The following is a 16,881-nucleotide window of genomic DNA, read 5'->3' as shown; positions in this document are numbered from 1 at the left end:
CTCTTCCTGTACTTCCAGACATTGAGTAACTTCTGCTTGTGCTGTAATTGAGTATCAGTTATTACATCACTCATTGCATAATGGTTGATGTTAGTTTAACCCTAAATCTAGAAGTATTTTTTAAAACTGCTGTACTTCAATTATTCTATTGGGAAGCAAGCTGAAACATCTTTTGTTTGTTTGTAAAGAGATAGAGGACTTCCAGCTTGATAGGTCCTGAAGTTTAAGTAGAAGAAAAGCTAAACCTGCCCTCTGGCTACTTAAGTGAGGAGGTCTGTATTCATGTAAATTTATTGTGGCTGGTCATCCAAATGATTAATGATCCAGGGCTGTCTCATTTTCAGTGAAGATTCTTTTATAAGCAGTTCTTGGTGCTGACCACTGTGCTCTCAAGGCAATGTATATAGTGAAATATGCTTATGCATTACAACAATGTGATTCTTATATTAGCTCCTGTAACAGATATATGAGACATGGGACATGCAGCACTGAAAATTTGAATGAACTTTTATTACAGCTCCTGGTGTTTACCCAATGCATATTACAATCACAGGCACGAGTGTGCGTGGGTTCCTGTTAAGCAATTTAGCTGCACTGCAACATGCTTCCCTCAGCATGTCATGCTGCAAAATGACGCAGTTCAGTAAGTTGGAAGCTAAGGCCTCTATATGAGTAGGTCACATGCCGTAATACAGTAATGGTATCATGACCATCTCCCTTAGAGATATATTTCATATCTGCTGTGAGATGTAAAGTAACAGGAACATCAATCACACCATCTGTAACATTTTAGTAACTACATGCACCTCAAACATTACGCACATGAATTACTTAATGGAACAAAGGGAAACCCTTGCATCAAATGAAGAATTTTATTTAAACAAAATGACCGTACATTTCATAAGAAAATGATAGCTCGAGTTAAAGACATGGTCTTAAATTTACTAACATTATTCAATTTCCACCAAACCAATCCATAGAGGATCACGTTAGTCTAACCCATCTAGAACGAAAGGATCAGATTAGCTCAGGTATCCATTTTATACCCCACAGGCTAATATTCTCCACCAATTTCAGTACAAAGTAAAACAAGCATTACAAACCAGATCAGTTTCTCTCAAGGCAAGTTAAAATGAATGACAAATCCTGGCTAATGAAAACAATTTACACTAAAAATATACAACTGCAGTAAAATCAATAGCATTTCACATTTTTCAAGTTATATTATTTGGATAGAAATAAATATATCTTTAAATTCCTACTGTTTCATTTTTCAAAGAATGCATCATGCACCACCACCGAAAAATCATATCTCATTTCATAAAAGATTCTTTTTAAAGTAGCTCTGTATGAAACCAGTTGATCGCCACTTTAATTTGCTTAATTCAGCTGGAGACATTCTGTTTAGGGCAACAGATTTTGAAAAAATATCTTTTCTACATTTCTTCATCACCATTTGAAGTTCAAGTCAGCAAGCAGGTGTATCAAGCATCAAAGATCTTTATTAAATAACTCTCTTTGCTAGTTTATTGACAATCAGGGGCCAGAAGGGACTCTTATAGATGTTTGATTCCGTGCCAAACATCACTTTAGAGACTGGTTTAAAGAAAATATTACATACGGTTAGAAAAAAACCAGAGGTATTTTTAATTACTTTGGAACATGGACTGTTTACTTAAGCAATACTTCATGCTTCCTTTGTTCTTATTATTAATTTTAGCTAATAAAATAATTAGGCCAATATGTTTAAGTGGCACACAAAAGATATTGCATGTACATTAAGTGATGCATTACCAAAGAAAAATAAAACATTGACATTTTTGGATGGTTTCTGGATGAAACTAATCTTAAAATCATTTTTAGCTAATGCAACACATCATTGATATACGCAGAAGAGCAGATTTCAGTTGATATCTTATAAAGACATACAAGGCATTAAGTATAGACACAAGCTGTATCTCTTTTATTGGTAGCTGAGTGCAGGTGCCCCCTTGCTTTGACAGAAGATTGTAATAAGTATTAGATCAATTTTTATTTATTAAACACTAATATTAAACTTTGAAATTCTCCAATACTGGAGTTAACAGAAATTTTTACAGCTTTGACTAATCTATATTCTCATCATTAAAATTGTTGATTTAATATGATAGGGAAAGAAAGAATTAAAATATCAACTAGCCCTGTAATTATTAGAATTGTGAAGAAAATAGTGTTTATTCTAGTACTTACCTGTCCCAGAGTGCACTCTACACCACCCAGAAAGTCATCATCACGAGTACCAATACTGCAGTGACCATGGATATCATATACTTCAAATCGAAGCTTCTGAACCTCCTCAAAATAATAATCCACATTGAAAACTTTGGAAAAGACTGGATGCAGGTTACTCTTTATAACTTCAGTCCGGTCAACCTGCAAAGCAGAACAATTTTACGGGTTCATTACACTCTTATTGATGACTGTTTGGAATATCAGATGTACCGAGTTCCAATGTTCACCTTACATTGGATAACTGGACTTTGTTTCTAGAATATAGGGCAACTTAATAAATCTAGACATTTTTGTTCAGAACTGCATAGATCAAGACATGGCTCCAGTATGGTAGATGAACAGAACAGCTCTAATATTTTACACAGTAAAATGCTAGCCTGCGGCTCAAAAATGATCAACAGTTCCCACAGCCTGTCTACTGCCTGTAACTTTAAAAGAATCTTAACAAAATCATCAGATGAAGAATGATGTAATCTGTATTTGAATTTGTAATAAATGAAGCAAAAGTCACGACTTATAGCTGGGAAGGGAGCGCTTAAGCAGAGCTAGGCAGATGAATGAAGGATCAATTTTAATCAGTTGAATCCATTCACTTCTGTTCTATTTAGAGCCAATGAGCTTAGAATCATCAAAGACTGGGTTTTGTTCTACTTTAATTAATTACCAGTTATTTTGCAAAAAATGTCTCCAGCCCTATAATGCCATAAAGGTCTTTCCATTTTTTAAAATTTTTAATCAAGACTGGAGAGCTTTGGTTTTGGTTTTGGTTTTGGAATTCAAGAAATGCTCAAATGGATCATTCTGCGGTGTTTCTCCTCGCAGCTTACAAACAGAAGCTGAAGCATGAGGACCCAGTATAGAAAGTAGTGCGGTGTTGGTCTGAGGCAATGGAGGGCTTCTACAGAACTGCTTAGAGTCAGTGGGCTGGGCCATATTCAAGAACTGAACAGCCAACCTAAACAACTATGCAACAACTGTCACACACTTCATTAGTAAGTGACACTGCATGCCAAAGAAGTTAATCTGAATGTTCGCCAACAGGAAGCCGTGAGACAACTGGGAGATCCACTCCCTACTGAAGTCCAGATCTGAGGCATTTAAGACAGGTGACACTGACCTATACAGGAATTAAGTATGATTTTTGCAAGGCCATTAGAGACGCCAAGAGGCAATACCAAATTAAGTTTGAGACTCAGACAACCACACAGACACCTGTTGTTTGTGGCAAGATCTACCATAACAGGCTACAAAACAAACTCAAACAGAATTGCAAGGAACAATACAGCCCTAACCAATGAGCTCAATGCATTCTATGCTCACTTTAAATAGAAGGTCAATGAAACAATGTCACCTGACCCATCAGCCTTGGATGCACCTGCACTCACAGTCACCACCGCAGACGTTAGATTGGCCTTCTTGAGAGTGAACCTATGGCCATGCACTCAGATCCTGCGCAAACCAGCTAGCAAGAATAATCACATGCATCTTGAACCTCTCCTTGCTTTGGTCTGATGTCCCCACTTGCTTCAAGAAAACCACCATCATCCTGGTGTCAAAGAAAACTCATGTAGCGTGCCTCAATGACAACTGCCTAGTACCTCTGACCTCCATAATTATGAAGTGCTTTAGGAGGTTAGTCGTGTCTCATGTCAGCTCCAGCCTCCCAGATTCCCTTGATTCTTTTCAATTCAGCTACTGGTGCAAGAGGTCCAAAGGATTGTTTCCCTGGCCCTACACTCATCCCTGTAATATCTGCAGAACAAGAATATTTATGTCAGGCTCCTACTTTGTGACTATAGCTCCATCAAACAACGACAAGATGGAATACAGGAAAGAGATTGAATGTTTAGTCGCATGGTGTAAAGACAACAATCTCTCCATCAATGTCAATAAAATGAAGGGAGCTGGTCATTGGCTTCAGGAAGCAGAGTGGAGGGCACGCCCCTGACTGCAACAATGACGTTGAAGTGGAAATCGTCAACAGCATCAAGTTCCTGGGAATGATGATCACCAACAATCTGTCCTGGTCCACCCACATCAACGCGATGGCCAAGAAAGCACAACAACATCTCTACATCCTCAGGAGGTGAAGGAAATTCAGCATGTCTTCAAGGACTCTAACCAATTTTTATAGATACACCACAGAAAGCATCCTATCTGGATGCATCACAGTGCAGTTTGGCAACTGCTCTTCCCAAGACCGCAAGAAACTGGAGAGTTATGAACACAGCCCAGTCCATCACGCACACCAGCCCTCAATCCATTGGCTCTATCTACACTTCCTGCTGCCTCAGGAAAGCACCAGCGTAATCAAAGATTCCTCCATCCCAGTTATAATCTCTTCCATCCTCCTCCATCAGGCAGAAGATATAAAATTTTGATTTATGTATGAATAGATTGAAGAACAGCTTCCTCCCTGCTGTTATCAGACTTTTGAATGGACCTCTCAAACGCTATTCTGATCCCTCTCTCAGCAGCTTCTCTGCAGCTATAACATTGTATTCTGCACTCTGGTTGAATGGTACAATCTGAACTCAAAACAACATTTTTCACTGTATCTCAGTACATGTGACAATAATAAATGATGTAATCAATGTATCAAAACTCAGGATTACTTACTGACATATTAAATTTTAAGATGGATAGTTTATCTTGCTTTTTAAAAAATTCAGTGACTGTCCGGGAAATTCCTTTGTGGATTACACCCAGCCTCAGTAGTGACCCTAGAATGTCACATCCAGAACAATGTCAAGGATTTTTTTAAAAAACCACTTCAGGGAAGAGAAAAAAAATGCAACAATCAGCACCATGTGCTTTGGAGCAAATCTCCTGGTGGTCAACATAATGTAATAGAATGGAGATAACCATAGAAAATAATCTGGCAAAAAAGCATGATTGTGTTGTCACCTTAGAACCAACTATACTCTGGTAATGATGATTTGGACTGGCTGTTGGACTGGGTTGTACAAAGTTAAAAATCACACAACACGAGTCCAACAAGTTTAATTGGAAGCACTAGCTTTCGGAGCACCGCTCCTTCATCAGGTGGTTGTGGAGTACACAATTGTAAGACACAGAATTTATAGCAAAAGTTTACAGTGCAATGTAACTGAAATTATACAATGAAAAATACCTTGATTGTTTGTTGAGTCTTTCATCTCTTCGAATACCACGATAGTTTCACTTCTGTCATGTGTAAATCACAAAACTTTTTTTTTAAGAAGTTACATTCTCAGGTTAACTGTAACAATTGGTATTAGCCAGCTATTATGTTAATGGTGTTAGCCCCCTGTGTTCACTGTTTGTGCCATAATGTTTAGACTGATTCTAATCTAAAAAGTGAGATAACAGAGTCTTACATGAATTCATGCAGTTTTTGAGCAAAGTACAATGTAACTCTGCAAGTACAAATTCACCCCACAAAATATATGTGAAGTCAGGTCTCCTGGTTGAGGGGTAGGGACCACAAGAACCCTGTAATCAAACTTATATAAAAATCCAGAGGTTACTGGAATTTTCCTTGACTTAATTGTAGAATGAATTGAAGGACAATTATTCCAACCATTGTAAATTATTATTAATTTAAAAAGATATGAAACTTTCTAAAAGATTCAAGTGAAAAGAATGCTAATCTTCAGATTCTTTCATAAACATTAAAAAAATGATCAGAATAAAAAGTCTGCAAGACAACCTTTCATAAACAAGGAAGTTCAGGAAAACCTGTTTCTTTGCTGTACTACTATCTCATCTTAGGGTTTGTAGAGACTTTGTCTATGAAGTAGATTATGAAGAGGTTTTTCATTCTGCCTGACTGATGTGAAGAAACAAATTGAGATTTGAGTCTACAAAGAATTGGGAGAACAATCAGAGCTAAATCTTTGCAAGTGCCAGAATTCTCAGGCAATGAGATAACAATATATGATGCTTAGAGGCTGAATGCTCAGTAAGGTCCAAGTGTCTACGTGGGTCACGCAAGTTATTTGCAAGCAGAACTTCAAGGGTAGGGTTGTAACTGTGAAGGTGTTTCTCAAAGAATATTAATTAAGCAGCTGGCCATAGGGAGGCCCCTCAGGTTTAGAGTTGCAGGACTCAAAATCTTAGCACAGAAATTGGAAAGGAGGAGAGGTGCAATGTCTCCCAGGGATACACGAGGCTCTCCAGGCAGAGATAGCAAATGGTAGCTGATAGCCATGTGGACCAATGCAAGGATTCTGGTTAGAAGACATTGCTGTAGATTTAATAAACTCCATACAGCAACTAATGTCTTCATATGTATCAGCTGTGCTTCAGTTGATAAAACATTCACCTCTAAATTTAATCCCCACTTTCTGATTTGGACATAACAATCAAGGCTGCAGTACTGAGGGAGTGCAACACAATTGGAATGAGCCATCTTTCCAGTAAGATGTTAAATCAATGTCCCACATGTCTACTTACATGTATATGAAAGATCCATCTCTCTATTTTGAAGAAAAAGACCATGTTCTGGCAATATTTATCCCTCAACTAATGTCATAAAACCAATGGTCTGGTCACTTCCAAATTGCTGCTTGTGGGAATTTGCTGAGTGAAAATTAACAATTGCATTTCCCACATTACTAACATCACATCAGCCAGAGTATTGTGTAAGTTGTTAGTACCACATTATAACAGGAATGTGAACGCATTTGAAAGAGTGCCAAAGTGATTTACAAGTATGGTTCCAGGGATGAAAAATTTCAGTTACGACAATAGAGTGAAGGAGTTGGGACTGTTCTCCTTGGACAGAAGAAGGCTGAGAAGTGAACTAAGATTTTCAAAAATCATGAGTGAGCTGGATAAAATAGTTAAGGAGAAGCTGTTCCTGCTTGTAAAGGAATCAATAAACAGAGCACACAGACTTGAAAGGATTTTGAAAAAACAAAGATCTGAAATGCACTGCCTGGAAGTGTGGTGGAAGCAGATACAATTGAAGCATTTGTGAGGGTACTGGATGATTACTTGCACAGAAACCAGGAAAATGCAGCGGATTGGCAGGAGGTAATGATGTTCATTTGAAAAGTCAGTGCAGACATAGTGGTCCAGATGGCCTCTTTCTGTGGCATAACATTTTGCGATCATGTGACTATGCTTCAAAACATCTCTATGGCTATAGAGTGCTTTGAAACATTTGGTGGTTGTGAATATATTAATACAAGCTCTGGCTGAGTGTGAAAGAATGGAGAGAGCTGAAAAGCACACTGGAGAAAACTAGTCAATATTCATTGACTGGTTAAACTATTATAGAGGCAGACTTTTGCAGGACATCATTAGAACCTTCTTCCTTCAGATTATGCAGTAACATCATCTGACACCACTGTTAAACATCTACACTGTTGTGTGTGAGGACATTGTAGTCAGTGTTGACCAAAAAACATGTCAAAGTGTGCAAAACTTGGTCAAGTAGGTTCTGATCCCACATCCAGACACACTCCAAGGATGAAGAGCTGGCTGTTTCTGTACCTTGGTGGCTGTCAAAGGTGATAGCTTGGTTTGTATGATAATGATCCTCCTTCTTTTGGTTCTTATCCAAGCCAGTCTCTGGGATTCCTAAGCAAAGGGTATGCAGAGGACTTTGAACAGAGCATATAATCTCTTTCATGTTAGGAGCTTCAAATGAATCAGATCATTGTGTAAAGGTGTGGACCTATAACTAAGTAACACAGGATCGATGTTACTGTTTTTCTTTAATTGGTCCTTAACCAAACAAATCTTCCTATCATTGGCCGTGAGAATTGAGGGGAACTGGTAATGCGTACAAAATTGTACAAATCAGTGAAGTGTTTAACAGTCATTCACAAACTGCAGGCCTTTGTCTGAGATGACTACCACAGGAATGTCATATGTGGCAAATATCTCTGAGCATTGTGATTACAGCCATTGAGGTAGGGCTGTCTAATCACTTGACCTTCAGCCATTGGGAATATGAATTGACAACGCTAAGACGGGTTTTACCCTGGAAGGTGAACAGATCCATCCCCAGCATTCCCAACAACAAAATGAGAGTGATAGCACCATCACAGGCACTTTGTGTTCTGTCTATGTTAGCACACGTTGGACAATTGGAGACTATGTCTCCAATGGACTTCAATATACCTGACCACCAGAGGGTGTTGCTTGGTATTTGGTAATTCCCCAGTGAACCTGGTGGAACATTGCAGAATGTCCAGCCTCATGACCCTGGGGGTAAGAATGCAGTTGTAATAGACCAGCAAGTCATCCAGAAGGCTATGATATTGCTTGAAGTACTGCCTTCGAGTACATTAGTAATGATATATGCAGGTCATTCTATGACACGGCAATCTCACATTTGTGAGGATTCAGCATGGTATCCTGAGTTGAACAAATGTCATCCATTTTATGAGCGGTCACTGGAAAAAGCATGATCAACAGCAGCATGATAGCTCAGTGATTAGTACTGCTGCCTCACAGTGCCATAGACCTGGGTACAATCCCAGCTATGGGTTACTGTCAGTGCAGGATTTGCACATTCTAGTCATATCAGCTTGGATTTCCTCCAGTTTCCTCCCACAGTCCAAAGTTGTCCAGGTTTGGTGAATTGCAGAGGTACAACGATATCGTAGGAGGGGGTTGGGTCTGGATGGAATGCTGTTTGGAGGGTCAGTGTGAACTCGATGGGCTGAATGACCTGCTTCCACACCGTAGGGATTCTATAATTCTATGAACAAAACTGCATAGAACACCACATCCCGAATAAAAGAGTAATCACTTCATGCAGGTTTCCCCACAGGAATATGGAATAAAACATTAACCAGGATCTGAACTCTCCCATAGACATACTCCATGTTGGCATCAAACTGTAGAAGATAGAATTGGAACCTTTGGATTTGAGCTGGAATTTTGGCAGCTCCATGGTGTTATGAAGGTCATTAATGGCTTATGACCCATCTGGAGTTTGAATTTGAGATCCAAGCTCTAATTACAGAAACTCTAATTTCACAGATCCAGGTGGCTCTCTCAATGGACTTGTGGCGCAGCTCTGTATCTGTCAGTGCCCTGAAGGAAGGGTGGACAGGACATTTGGAGCTATCACACTGGACATGGAACAAACCAGCTCTTAGAACAATGCAGATGCTTCAGTTGCCACAATAATGGTTGGTCTGGGTCACCATATGCCAGGATTTAGGTTGACACAGGTATTTTCATCAGTGGATACCTTGGAGTGCACTTCTCACACCTCCACCCAGTTGTGTAAAGTTGGCACAGATATAGAGGGAGCCATTTGGCTTGGGTACAGACACCATGCCAGAGCACCATGAAGTGGACTGGGTGCCAGTATTGATATCATTGCCTTTTGTAGAATGGCTTCTTTTAAACTTTTTAAGAGAAATGTGAAAACTTGCTTGACATGAGTAGGCAGTGATATGGTGAGTTATTTGCAGCTTCCAAGTCCTGTGAGTAGTTTCAGAAGTTCCCTCTGGAACTTGTCTGCTTTGGAGGAAGGTAGTTGAGAGCGTGTAGATAGATGAAGGTGGGATGATGGTGATAGTTCGGAGAGGAGGGTGGAGCAGATAAATGAGAAGGAAGACGGACAGGTAGAACAAGTCAAGAGGGCGCTGCCAAGTTGGAAGGTTGGTTCTGGGATAAGGTGGGGGGAGGGAAGATGAGGTAACTGGTGAAATCCACATTGATCCCATGTGGTTTGGTGGTGATGCTGTGTTTGCTTGCCATAATGGAAACATAAAACAATGGTGGGTATCACATTGTCCCACAGCTCAGCTTACTTACTGACGCTCTAAGATCTCTCCCATATCCACAGTCATCTGGCACCTAATGCAAATCATTACCAAAAGAATAAAGATTTTCTGGGTATCCTGCTGAATTTAGTCCAGTCTGTGGCAGCACTGCTATGAAAGTTCATGTAGAAATCAAACTCTTTAAAGTTTGCTACATATTTAGCAGTTTCTGCACAAACCCCTGTCTTCTTAACATAATGTTAGAACAGGAACGCACTGACCCGATTATTATTTTGCTTCTGAGTGTGTCCAGAACCCGTCCCACATCACTTGAATCAGCAATGTCAGTTTACACAGGGTGCAACTTCTTAAGGCACCCTGCAAAGTCCAGGGGCTTGGACAAAGGTAACTCAGAGCACTTCTAAGCAGCTTTCTTGGATTCCAGTCAAGTTGAGTTGCTTTGATTGCATGTACAGGAGTGCTCTCTGTCAGGCAAAATCTTTTCACTTTCCTGTCAGTATTGGCATTGACTGCATCCTTCGAAAGTGTTTGACAGAGAGTGCTCTGGGCTCCTCTGGCACAGGAGAGTTTGAAAGCTTCTTCCCTCAGGCTCTAGTTACATGCGGTTGACATCACTGACGACCTATGCGAAACACTAGCACAATAATTATTAAGCCTTTGTACTAAAGTGAAAATTGCTGTTCAAATGCAGATCTTTCCTTTCACTCTCTTTATCTTTTACACACTGCTGTCACAAAGCTGGTCCCTTTTTTCTCAAAGCTGTTCCCTTTCTCAAAGACACTGTGTCCTTGGTTATTATCAGAGGGGTCATAAAACCCTCCTGGCTCCAAGGTGACTAGTTTGATACAGAGATGAAAAGGATTGTTGAGAGGCCCTTTGTTTATATATAAACAGATGAGACTTCAGGCCAAAGTGGTCATGTTTTAGAAGTGACCTGTATAATGAAAGGGGAGTGGTCAGCTCTCTACCTGGCTGAGCAGTTCAGTGCAGAACTAGTTAGGACTCCAGCTGTGTTGAAACAAGTTGCTAAACTCTCTTTCCTTCTGCTTTTCTAACTTCACCTGTAAGTGTTTGTTCCATTTTTACTGTTTTTTTTAAGGAAGTTTGCTATTGGGACTGTTGTGTATATTTGGAACAGTACCGTCTAGTTTGGATAGACTGAGTTCTGTAGGGGTTCTTTATTCTGTTCTTAACACTGCACTACCAAACCTACACATACTTTAAATCAAACATACCCAATGCCCATCCATCAGCAGTATCCAGTAATCAGGACTCATCTCAAATTTCGGTCACACATGTTGCTACTATAAGCCTCACACTCACATCTTAAAGGTTCCAAATACGGTCAGCTATGGTCTATGTCAAAAAATGTGGTGCTGGAAAAACACAGGTCAGGCAGCATCTGAGGAGCAGGAATGTTGATGTTTCAGGCAGAAGCCCTTTATTAGGAATGTAGAGGGAGAAGAGGGATGGGAGATAAATATGGGGGTGGGGGTGGTTGGAAGGTAACTGGGAAGGCAATAGGTAGATGTAGGTGGAGTTTGATAGTGATAGGTTGGAGGGGAGGGTGGAGCAGATAGATGGGAAAGAAGATGGACAGGTAGGACAATTCAAGTGGGCAGTGCCAAATTGGAGGGTTGGGTCTAGGATGAGGTAGGGGGAGAGGAGATGAGGAAACTGGTGAAGTCGACCTTGATGCCATGAGGTTGGAGGGTCCCGAAAAAGAAGATGAGGCATTCTTTCTCCAGGTGTCGGGTGGCTTGGATTTGGCAGTGGAGGCAAACCAGGACTTGGATATTCTTGGCAGAGTGGGAGGTGGAGTGGAAGTGTTCGGCCACAGAGGTGTGGGTTGTTGGGTGATGTGTCTCAGAGATGTTCCCTGAAAAGTTCCGCAAGTTGGTATCCTGTCTCTCCAATGTAGAGAAGACCACATCGAGAGCAACAGATGCAGCAGATGAGGCGTTTGGATGTGCCGGAAAATTTCTGCTGGATTTGGGAAGATCCATTGGAGCCTTGGATGTGAGGGGGGGGGGGGGGTATGGGAGCAGGTTTTACATGTCTTGTGGCGGCAAGGGAAGGTGCCGGGAGTGCAGGATGAGTTGGTGGGGGGGGGGGGGGGGGGGGGGGCATGGACCTAACAAGGGATTCGCAGAAGGAATGGTCTCTGCAGAACAAGATAGGGGTGGGGAAGGAAATATCCTTCTGGTGGTGGGGCCTGACTGAAGGTGGCAGAAATGGCAGAGGATGATGCGCTGTATCCGGAGGTTGGTGGGGTTGGAAAGTGGAAGGTGAGGACTCGGGGGGTACTATCCTTGTTGCAGTTGAAGGGGTTGGGTTCAAGGGCAGAGGTGCAGGAAGTGGAGGAAATGCACTGGAGGGTATTGTTGAGCACGTGGGAGGGGAAATTGTGGTCCTTGAAATAGGAGGCCATCTGGGTTGTCCTGGAGTGGAATTGCAGATACGGCTGAGGCAGAGGATTTGGGAGTAAGGGATAGCGTTTTTACAGGAGGTGGGAGGTGGTGTAGTCCACATAGCTGTGGGAGCCAGTGGGTTTGAAGAAGATGTCCAGGTAGCTGCGGCAGTCGGATTCCCAGATCCAAGCCTCCAACTCAGCACTTCCCTCTTGAACTCTCCTACCTGTCCATCTTCCTTCTCACCCATCAGCTCCATCCTGCTCTCTGACCTATCACCATCACACACCCCACCTGTGTCTACCTATTGCTTTCCCAGCTACCTTGCCCCCACCCCCACCCGAATCTTCCTATTTATCTCTGAGCACCCTTCTCCCCCCAAACCACCCCGCCAACATTCCTAATGAAGGGTTTATGCCCAAAATGTCAACTCACCTGCTCCTCAGATGTTGCCTGACCTGCTGTGCTTTTCCAGTACCACACTTTTCGACTCTGATCTGCAGTCTTCAGTTTCTCTCAGCTATGTGTCCATGACAGGCACACTCTTTGCAATGCATTCAATGATATTCTTTCATCTCTTTTGCAGGACTAGATGCGCACAGAACAGGAGGGAGTGAGCATGCTTGCATTTCCCTGAACCTGGTGGAGACCAGCTTCCAAAATTGGGTCACCATGACCAGTGTTGGTGACAGCATCTAACATGATGGAATATTCCTGCCTTAAACACTTCCTCAACCCTCACCAATGTCATCCTGAAACTTGACTTGAGATTAAAGCTGCAGATGGTGTGATCTAATGACTATTCAATTACCAAAATGTACCCTCCATTCCAACATCAACACCCCCAGCCCCGATGCTAATCGCCACCTTCTGCCTATCTGCTTTCAGGTATCCAAGAACTGTCTCTGGCCCCTCAATGTAGCCTCACCATGAAGTCAAGACAAAACCTTATGTAAAGGAGAACCCCAAACTTTCTAGCATCTCCAACACACAATTGGGGCAGGAGTAAGATCCACCCAGCAGCTCCTCAGAAATCAACTGTACCTGTGGCAGATTATCTGTGGCACCTGCTATAGAGGGTAACATATTAGTGTGAATAAAGGATTGATTAGCTAACAGGATGGAGAGAGCAGGGATAAATCAAGCTTTTTCAGATTAGCGAGTTGTAACTTGAAGTACGACAGGGATCAGTCCTGGGTCCTCAACTATTTATAATCTATATTGATGATTTAGAGAGTATGGTGGCTAAACTTGCTGAGGACACCAAGATAGGTAGGAAAATATGTTGTCAATAAGAGGTTGAGAGTCTGCAAGAGGATACACACGGGTCAAACATGAGGTCAAAATAGTTGGCAGATGCCATATAATGTGGGTAAACAAATACTTGTCCAGTTTACTAAGAAGAATACAAAAGCAATATGCTATTTAAGTAGAGACAGATTGTAGAACTCAGTGATAAAGATGGATTCGAATGTCCTAGTACATGAATCACAACATTAATTGCAGGTTCAGCAAGTGACAAGGTAAATGGAATGATGCAGTTTATTGCTAGGGAAATGGAATACACAAGTAGGCAAGTTTTACTACAACTGTACAGGGCATTGTTAAGATCACCAGTGGTAAACTGTGTATAGTTCTGGTCTTCTTTCTGAAAAAAGATATTATTGATTTTGCAAAGTTTCTACAGAAAGTTCATTTGACTTATTTCTGAGAGGAACGGCTAATCTTATGAAGAAAGGGTCAATACGTTTGGCATATACTCACTAGGAATTTAGAAATTGAGAGGTGATCTTATTTGTGCACATAAAATCTTGAGGGGACTGGGTACTTTGGTTTTTGGGAGGGTGTTTCCTCTTGAGGGGAAAAGCCAAAAACAAGAGAGACAGTTTAAGAATAGGAGGTTTCTCTTTTAAGTCAGAGATGAGGAGAAACAATTCCAGTAAATGAGTCATTAGAGAGTGGAATTCTCTTCCCCAGAAGGTAGTGAAGGCTCTGTCTTCCAATTTATTCAAGGACAAGTGAGAGATCTTTGATAGATAGGGTGTCAAGGTTTATGGACGGCAGACAGGAAAGTGGAGTTGAGACCTTAACCAGGGTCAGCCATATTTTATTAAATGGTTGACCAGGTCCAAAGGGCCAATTGGCTATATTGCTACTTGGAATCCCTTTCTTTCTATGTTTCTATATACCACCGTGAATATAGTGGGAGGTGGCTGCCTATAAATTAATGAGAGAAGGTGGGCTGGTGTACCCCTTTTTTCCTTCTGCCATGTTATCATACCAGTAATAATAAGGTGACAAATGGCCTTCCAGACCAGAGCCATTGCATGGCCATGGAAGGACCTTTTTGCACTGCAGCTAGCATTTTACTAGCAGCAGGTATTCCCTCTATCATGTAGGGTATCCACCAGGTAAATCCCAGTGACTTTCAGTGGATACTCTTTAGCCAAAACAAAGCTTCCCCCTGCCATACTCCCAAGCCCCACCCCCACATAGTAGCAGCTTCTGCCATGATATCCTGCAAACTGCCTTTGGTCATTACGCAAAGAACCAGCATCTGCCAATCTAGAGGAACATCCATCAAATGTAATGTCTAACTAATCTCAGAATGTGGTTATTTCAAATAGTTCTCTGAATTAAATCAGCTTTTGAAAGTTCTTGCCTAATACCGTCAAAATTGGCTTTTCTCCAATTTAGAACTTCAACTTTTAGATCTGGTCTATCCTTTTCCATCATTATTTTAAAACAAATAGAATTATGGTCGCTGGCCCCAAAGTGCTCCCCCACTGACACCTCAGTCACCTGCTCTGCCTTATTTCCCAAGAGTAGGTCAAGTTTTGCACCTTCTCTAGTAGGTATGTCCACATACTGAATCAGAAAATTGTCTTGTACACACTTAAGAAATTCCTCTCCATCTAAACACTATGGCAGTCCCAGTCGATGTCTGGAAAGTTAAAATCCCCTACCATAACCACCCTATTATTCTTACAGATAGCTGAGATCTCCTTACAAGTTTGTTTCTCAATTTCCCTCTGACTATTGGGGGGGTCTATAATACAATCCTAATAAGGTGATCATCCCTTTCTTATTTCTCAGTTCCACCCAAATAACTTCCCTCGATGTATTTCCAGGAATATCCTCCCTTAGCACAGTTTATGCTATCCCTTATCAAAAATGCCACTCCCCCTCCTCTTTTGCCTCCCTTTCTTTCCTTCCTGTAGCATTTGTATCCTGGAACATTAAGCTGCCAGTCCTGCCCATCCCTGAGCCATCTTTCCGTAATTGCTATGATATCCCAGTCCCATGTTCCTAACCATGCCCTGAGTTCATCTGCCTTCCCCGGTTAGGCCCCTTGCATTGAAATAAATGCAGTTTAGTTTATTAGTCCTACCTTGTCCCTGCCTGCCCTGACTGTTTGACTCACGTCTGTTCTCAGCTGTACCCGTCTCAGATCGATCTCTTTCTTCACTATCTCCCTGGGTACCACCACCCCACCTTACTAGTTTAAATCCTCCCAAGCAGTTCTAGCAAATTTCCCTGCCAGTATATTAGTCCCCTTCCAATTTAGGTGCAATCCGTCCTTCTTGTACAGGTTACTTCTACACCAAAAGAGATTCCAATGATCCAAAAATGTGAATCCTTCTCCCATACACCAGCTCCTCAGCCATGTATTCATCTGCTCTATCCTCCTATTCCTGCCCTCACTAGCTCGTAGCACTGGGAGTAATCCAGATATTACTACCCTTGAGGACCTCCTTTTTAAATTTCTACCTAACTCTCTGTAATCTCCCTTCAGAGTCTCAACATTTTCCCTTCCAATGTCGTTGGTTCCAATGTGGACAATGACCTCCCGCTGACCTCTCTCCCCCGTGAGAACATTCTGCACCCTCTCTGAGACATCCTTGATCCTGGCACCAGGGAAACAACACACCATTCTGCTTTTTCTCTGCTGGCCACAGAAACGTCTGTCTGTACCTCTGACTACAGAATCCCCTAACACAAATGATCTCTTGGAAGCCAACATACCCCTCTTTGCATTAGAGCCAGTCTCAATATCAGAAACTTGGCTGTTTGTGCTACATTCCCTTGAGAATCCATCACCCCCTACATTTTCCAAAACAGCATACCTGTTTGAAATGGGTATATCCACAAAAGACTCCTGCTCTAGTTGCCTACCTCTCTTACCCTTCCTGGAGTTAACCCATCTATGTGACTGTATCTGAGACATTCCCCCCTTCCTATAACTGCCATTCATCACATACTGTTGCTGTTGCAAATTCCTCTATTGCTTCTATTTGTCTCTCCAACCGATCCACTTGATCTGATAAGATTCGCATCCAACAGCATTTATGGCAGACATAATCCGCAGTAACCCTTAAACTCTCTTTAAACTCCCACATCTGACAAGAAGTACATATCACTGTAAAGGCCGTTTTTCCTCCTTCACAGTCTACAGACCCAGA

General features: G+C 41.6%; 1 protein-coding gene across 1 annotated transcript in view; it reads right to left on the bottom strand.

Annotated features, from left to right (window-relative positions):
- cpne7 (copine VII) overlaps nucleotides 1-16,881 on the bottom strand; it is a 163,386-nt gene that overhangs the window by 83,950 nt on the left and 62,555 nt on the right. The window contains exon 3 of the mRNA XM_043706786.2: nucleotides 2,230-2,412. Within this exon, the coding sequence (XP_043562721.1) occupies nucleotides 2,230-2,412 (183 nt within the window). The remainder of the gene's footprint in view (nucleotides 1-2,229; nucleotides 2,413-16,881) is intronic.

The sequence above is a fragment of the Chiloscyllium plagiosum genome, unplaced genomic scaffold (genome assembly GCF_037043375.1).
Source record: "Chiloscyllium plagiosum isolate Xiang-an unplaced genomic scaffold, Cpla_swu_hap1 HiC_scaffold_17, whole genome shotgun sequence".
Taxonomy (NCBI): Eukaryota; Metazoa; Chordata; class Chondrichthyes; order Orectolobiformes; family Hemiscylliidae; genus Chiloscyllium; species Chiloscyllium plagiosum.
This window is presented reverse-complemented; position numbering and strand designations above follow the sequence as displayed.